At 34.9% G+C, this 7,182-nt stretch overlaps 2 protein-coding genes across 2 annotated transcripts; one reads left to right on the top strand and one right to left on the bottom strand.

Moving 5' to 3' along the window:
• Nucleotides 1–343: 343 nt before the first annotated feature.
• On the top strand, nt 344–2,654 carry LOC139499104 (myb-related transcription factor, partner of profilin-like). The gene is made up of 3 exons (XM_071287792.1): nt 344–869; nt 1,771–1,969; nt 2,411–2,654. Exons 1-3 carry the CDS (start codon nt 446–448, stop codon nt 2,490–2,492), a joined length of 705 nt encoding a protein of 234 aa, XP_071143893.1. The 5' UTR covers nt 344–445; the 3' UTR covers nt 2,493–2,654.
• Nucleotides 2,655–4,092: 1,438 nt separating this feature from the next.
• On the bottom strand, nt 4,093–6,159 carry LOC139497826 (putative nuclease HARBI1). Its single transcript, XM_071286063.1, has 2 exons — nt 5,418–6,159; nt 4,093–4,424 (listed from the first exon to the last, which is right to left on the bottom strand). The coding sequence occupies exons 1-2, from the start codon at nt 5,956–5,958 to the stop codon at nt 4,093–4,095; spliced, it is 873 nt and encodes a 290-aa protein (XP_071142164.1). The 5' UTR covers nt 5,959–6,159.
• Nucleotides 6,160–7,182: the final 1,023 nt, after the last annotated feature.

Here is a 7,182-nt window from a genome sequence, read left to right as displayed (position 1 = left end):
AGCAGGCACCAGCCTACAGAATTGGGAATATTTCACATTGGAAAAATCTATGATATATCTCCAATTAAATAAAAGGATATTTATAGTGTAGAATTATATCCCCGGGAAAGTGGGTGCTTGTCTATTAAAAGTAAAACCAGTTGAACAAAAAGTTTATGTTCATGTCCATACATTCGATTCCTACAGGGGTCTGTTGTTCAACTTGTCGTTATTTTAACGATTGATTAAATTTAACGAGTCATTAAATCTTTTAACCATTCGTTACATAACGAGTCGTTTATTTTCTGTTGTTCAACAATATTTAACGTGTCGATTAAATAATCAATGAATTGAAATTTAATCAACTGATTAATCAATGCGTTAAAATTTAATCAACTGATTAATCAAGTGATTAAATAAAACCAACCCATCATGCATTGTTCTGGAGCATCCTGTCTGTACAACAATGGCTGAATCTACTGAACAAAACCCAAGTAAACTTAAAAGACTGAAGAAGACCAACTTCACTGTGGCAGAGGAAGACCTCATCCAGCAACTAGTAGAGAAACACTCTAGTGTAATTAATGGAAAACTTACTAATACAGTGACCAACCAGTTGAAGAAGAAGGTATGGGATGACATAGCCATAAAAGTCAATTCTCTTGGAGTTGCCATCCGTACAGCCACAGAAGTTAGGAACAAGTGGAGGAATACCACAAGAGTGGCCAAGGCTGTGTACACAACTCACAGGAGTGAGTTGTTCAAAACTGGGGGAGGACCAGCTCCAAAACAACCTAGCTCTGCAGTAGAAAAAGTTATTCATCTTATGAAGGACACCACCAGCTTCAGGGGGATTCAGGGTGGACTTGAAACTGAATCATTCCAGACAAGTAAGTAAATATTTTTTAACACTTTGAAATAAATCCCCAAATGTGTTTTCCCCTTAATTAGAACTTCTCAAGGCTCTACCCTTCTTATTGAACTTTGTAAAAAGTAACTTGATCAGTTTCACTTAACATGTTTTTATTTATCATATAAAAACAAACATTTTTTGGCTAAATTTTGTTTTGAAGGTTCTTTTTATTGTTATTGTTAATTTTCAATGAAATTAACACAAATATTTGTATCCTTTTTAATACCGGGATACATAGTTTCCTTTCTTAAATTTTGGTAAAAGTTTCGTCTGCTCCGCCGTCACAACAAGTAGGGGAATTCCCAACTGATATCACGTGACTGATAACAATTTATTTTAACCAATATTTTCGATCATTAAATGATTGCCAACGTGTTTCTTGTTGGTTTGAAGGTTTTCCACTTGATATACTATTGCAATATTGCATTTGCTTAAACTGATAACAGTTTTAAAGTATTATTTTCAACATTAGTTCACAAGTGGCTGCAGGTGCCCGCCAAGTCGTCTTTAAACTGGTATCTGTTGATTGATTAAAGGGAACCGCAATAGCTAATTTCGACCGAAAACCAGTCATGATTTATAATATTAAAACAGATACGGACTGGTTGTCATAAATCCGGAATAAAGTTGATCAGACTGAACCTAGACAGGAACACATATTAGTTTATAGCTGAGACCCTTGATAATCTGAAAAGGGTTGAAATAGGGTCTTAATTAGTCTTGTGCAATATTTTTATCTTGAAATTTAAAGTAATTGTATCTGAATTTAATTGAATGATGATAGTATGCCTTTTCAATTGCACCCCCCCCCCCTTTAGAATTAATAAAATATACCCAAACACAGTATCAACGAATAATTTTGTTCTCATTTATTACAGATCAACCATCTATCAATGCCACTTTGCCGGAAGAAGATGCCAGCCAGGATTTGTATGAATCTGCAGCATCTCTGATAAGGGACAGTCCACCCCCCTCCAGTCCACCAAGTCCGTCTCTGCTTTCAGGATATGACCCCATCCTGACACAAACAGTCGTTCCACATATTCAAGAACAAACAGATAGGACAGATAAGCAGAAGTAAGTTGTAAATGTAAAAAAAGAAGATGTGGTATAATTGCCAATGAGACAGCTCCCCACAAGAGACCAGAAATTAACAACTGAAGGTCACCGTAAGCCACCTTCAACAAAAATAAGTAGAATGAATATTTTCCCGAAATTTTAGATTTAAAAAAAAATATTTTTCTACCGTACTATGGGGATGTATACAAGAACTCTTTGAAAATGTGTTGTGGAAACAGGTTCCGCTAGATTATTTGGTCAATACTTCAAGTTTTCTTTTTTTACATTTTCATATATTTTTCTGACAGTTTCCCCCACCTATTCACATATTTCAAGCCGGAAAACGTGACATATTCTGACTGGTTATTTGATGGAACTATGACGTTGAATCGATCAATAAAAAGAGATGTAAATTTAATCGATCTTTTACAGAATTCATTATGTTTTTATTATTTGTAGGACAGTGAGAACACCTTTGAAAAAGGTAACAGTGCAGGATATTCACGACATGCAGTATCGTGCACTGCAAGGTAAACTATAAATCCAAGAGAAGCAGAAAGTGCATATGGACTTGGAGAGGAACAAACTGGAACTACAAATTGAGCTGTTGCAGAAGTTAGTGGGTGGCAATTCTGAACCAGTTACACTCTCTCAGGCACTTGCCTCTATGTATTAAATGTATTAAATTCATTGTTATATTGTTGATTTGTATTTCAGAAATTACTATGAGGCCAACACATTCATTTAATTTTGTGTGCACACTCCTATGTAAAGGAAAATAGACCAGTAATTACAATTTAGCCACATATTGCACCTCCATCATTCAAAAAATAATAAGTGATACATGAATCAAAAAATTTTAAATGACCTTGCTTGGCTATACAGTCCTTGCACTGTCGGCCATGGCTTGTGCCTTTTTTGGGCATTTAAATAATAATTTTTTTTCCATATGGTAATTGATATAATCAATTGGCAATCATACCACATATTCTTATTCTTGTACTGAAAAACAGTTTCCTGGCTACTGGGTTTTTGATTTCATAGGCGACTAACTGCTCACCATTTACTATACCAGTATTGAAGTCGCGAAAATGCACACTTCCTGTCTCAACACATTGTCAAACTGATCATACAAAGATTTGTTACTATTTTCAAATTTCCTCATTTTTTTAATGAAAGACAATTTATGAAAATATGGAAAAATAAAAACATGCAATTTATTAGGCAAAAAAAGTGGTAGCAAAATGGTCCCGTATGCCTTTTCCGTCCTGTGGACCATTATAGGGTGGCATCTGAGGTTGATTGTCAATCAATTGTTCTTCTGCAACTTCAGGTTAATTCCGTATGATGGCAATATTGTGCAGAATACCACAAGCAATGATGATTCTGCAAGCTTTATCAGGTTTCATTCAGATCTGGAATACAGTTTAAAAACGTTTATTTTAAAGTGTGACAGAATTACTATTTGTATGTAGCATGAATTAACATTGCTCATGAATAAGTAAATTTATTACAAAAACACTATAATTTAATTAAAAAAAGGACCAAATCAGACATAAAGCTGAACAAACTGTCCAACTGATGATGTACTGTAGCATTCACGATTTAATAAAGTTACAGTAATGACTAACTTGGAGCAGTTACCCCAAACAGGACTACATGAAGTAACCAAACTAACATTACCAATTTTCCAACTGGATCCCTGTTATCCGTATAATTTTAGGGTTTTGATCTGTGTGATAAATTGTCGATCATTGTGTTCTTGTCCTGGCTTGATATTTAACTGAGGTCATTTTTATCAGCCCTTTAATATACAACTGATTTTTCATTTTTTATTTTCGGGTTTTATTACGTAATAAAAATAAGGAGATTTGGAGTGATTGTTAATTTTATAACTTAAATGTATGTATCCTGCAAAGTTAAAATGAAGTGGATGTAAGCAATTATAGGCAACCAAACTGTGGTCAGCAAAAAAAATCGTACAGTAGCTATAACCAAAAGACAGAGAAGGGGACCATTATGAAGACCTTAACTGAAAAGAGAAATCGAAAACTGTACTAATAAGAGATTTAGTAGACAGCAGTTTCACAAGAAAAAAAACATGACTTTTAAAATATAAGGGCATACACCATGTCAAATATTCATATTACTACTATATTTATTTGTAAAGAATTGAATTGTACCTCTGATCCTAGAATGTGAAAACGCTTCTTCCATATTCCAAATGTCCTTTCTATTGTTGACCTTGTTGAGCAATGTCTTCTGTTAAACCTTGCTTGACCTCTACCAGCAGCTTGTTGTCTGTATGTTGTCAGCAAAAACTGTCTGCAGGGATAGCCACTGTCTCCTAACAATACACCTTGTCCAATTCCTCGATATCCATTCTCAAGATGTTGTCCTATGGCTGAGGTTCTGAAAACGTGAGAATCATGTGCTGATCCTGGCCACCTAGCACTGATGTTGGTGAATCTACCTTTAAACAAAAATATGATAATTAAAAAAGTGGAAAAAAGTAGTTCCATAATTCATTTGTCAAGGCAAACGGCGAGTCAGTGATTGTGAATAAATATGGTGACCCAAAGCTGTTTATTTCTGTGTCATTTAATCTCTTGTGGAGATATGTCCCATTGGCAATCATTACCACATCTTCTTTTATGTGCATGCATGTAGTTTGTTCATTATAGTTCGAGTCATTAAAATATTAGCCGAATTTGCAATGTGATGAAAGCAAAATATGTATAGTATAAACAATTCAAATAAACAATACATCGAGGATCGAAGTAATATGCTCACTTAACATTTTAAAAAAATATATTGAACAATGACTGGCTTATTTTTAAAGGACTGGTCACTATTTCCCAACCGAAAAGAACGGGCAGGCGAACTTGATATTTGGATGACAGATTGGACACTTATTTTTTTGTTTTGTGTTTTTCAGTTTTGTATGTTTTTTTTTTAGTTGTTTTTTTTTTTTGGGGGGGGGGGGCTTCTCACAGAAACATTTTGAGGTAGATCTAGAATTTCTTCAAACTACATGGGGCACACTATTTGTTGACGTTTCACAAGTTTATAAGCCTGACTGTGACAAATTCTACCTAAAGCAGATAAGGGGTGGTTGGGCAAATCTTTATAACTATTTTGATCAATAAATTTATGTTCATAAACTCTTAGCAGTTCATTCGATTCAGCATATTTAAAAGTGAAACGGTAAAAACTGAGACAAATTATGTGTATATATGTCTCTGGTAAAAAGCAACTCATGATCGAGTCTACGAATCCAATAGAAAGTATATGTCAAGATTGATTGTCTTTCTTTATCCATCGATTTTCATATAAGCTGAAAACCAGTTCAACAGAAAACCAGCCATGTATATATGGTCAAGGACGAATGAAGATGTCAAGAAAAAGGACGCACACAAAGCATGTTGTAAACATAAAATAGGTATAATACAGTGTTTTAAATTACCTTCATGGTCACAAATGGCTTGTACGTTGATGCTATGGAACCCCTTTCGGTTAACAAATGCTGGTTCATCAATGCTAGGCCCAGTAATCCGTATGTGAGTCCCGTCAATGCATCCAACCACGTTTGGAAAACCAGCCTTTTCATAAAAACCAGCCCTTATCACATTCTTCCTCTGATTATCTGGCCACGATATGAAGTCATCCTTCATGGCAACTAATGAATCTGTCACACGGTCAATCACCCGAGACACAGTTGACTTGTCAAATCCCATCGTGTCCCCAACTACTTGCAAGTGTGATCCACTTCCATAAAACCTCAAGGCAATCATAACCTGTTGTTCCACTGAAAGGGCTGTCTCCTTGTTTGTCCCACGCTCCAGATCCCCTCTCATTAAATCTGACAGGTACCCAATGGTCTCTCTGCCAAATCTATATCTCTGCCTTAGCTCCTCATCAGAAAATTCCCTTTCTAGAGGGTCAAAACCGCGAAAATGTCGCTCTCTTCTTACAACAGGTGGTTGAAACAAAACATTGACAGCCATCTTAGATTGAGGTTAATCAACTGATTAAAATTTAATCATCCTCAATGAGGTCGATTAAATATAACGACACTTTGACAATTTTAAACGACTCGTTAAATTTAACGACAAGTTGAACAACATGATAATGGACTGATTAAATTTAACGCAGTGATTAGTAAAATTTAACGACTCGTTTAATTTAACGACAAGTTGAACAACAGACCCCAGATCTTTCAAAATCTCAATTGAATATTGGGAATAATGTGTTTTTAAATTTTATCTTCAATTACCAAATATTTAGAACAATAAGATTCACATTTTTAGTTTGTGCATCTCTTGATCATATGACAACAAATGTAAATAAAAGACCACATAGAAGAATGAAAAAGAAGCTAGCGTTATCCTTTAACTTCACGTTCCGCTATATATATATTTTGTCCTCTCACTAAATTATTCTAATATAAAAATAAGAAAATGTAATATAAGCTCGATTAACGTGAAATTCACCTTAAATTCACATGAACAAAATTTGCATGTATATGATTGCCGAAGAGACAACTCTAAACAAAAGACCAACTGACACAGACATTACTAAATATAGGACAACGTAAGTTTGTTGACTAATTGAACGCATCTATGCCAGCGCACTAAAGATTAAGGTTATACAACAGATACAGGTACGTCTGTCTCATTTAGTGACTTACATCTAGAAATTGATAACGATAGTCGGATAAAAACAACTTTACAACAAGAGAGATGATTTCAGCTTCCAAATGTTAACTTTCCTTTTCTTTATAGCAATTTTCCAGCAGCGCCTGCACATGGAGTATTAATCTCCCAGTTGATAAGATATTGCATTGTTTATCAGGATTTCCTGAATAGAGGGTTGTGGCTCATAATAAAGCTTTAAACTAAGAGTTCCAAGTGAAGTTGATATCATCCCTTAGAAAATCATACAGACGCCCTCACGATTTGGTTGACCGTTATTGAATATCTGTATCACAGATAACGACGGATATATTCGAGTTGTCGTATCTACAATCCTTCCGCTTTTCACCGAATGTGATCTATCCAATTAGACAAAAAACCGGGTTTGTACTTATATGAGCTATTTGGAGCAGAATTTGCTTTCTCTTCCGGAGTAATTGAGCTCATTCCTGGTATTTCGGGTGTTCATGATGCTCAGTCTTAATAACTTTATGTTGTGTTCTGTATACTGTTGTTTGTCTTGGTCTTTTTCATTTT

This window comes from Mytilus edulis, chromosome 12, assembly GCF_963676685.1.
Source record: "Mytilus edulis chromosome 12, xbMytEdul2.2, whole genome shotgun sequence".
NCBI classification, from domain to species: Eukaryota; Metazoa; Mollusca; class Bivalvia; order Mytilida; family Mytilidae; genus Mytilus; species Mytilus edulis.
This window is presented reverse-complemented; position numbering and strand designations above follow the sequence as displayed.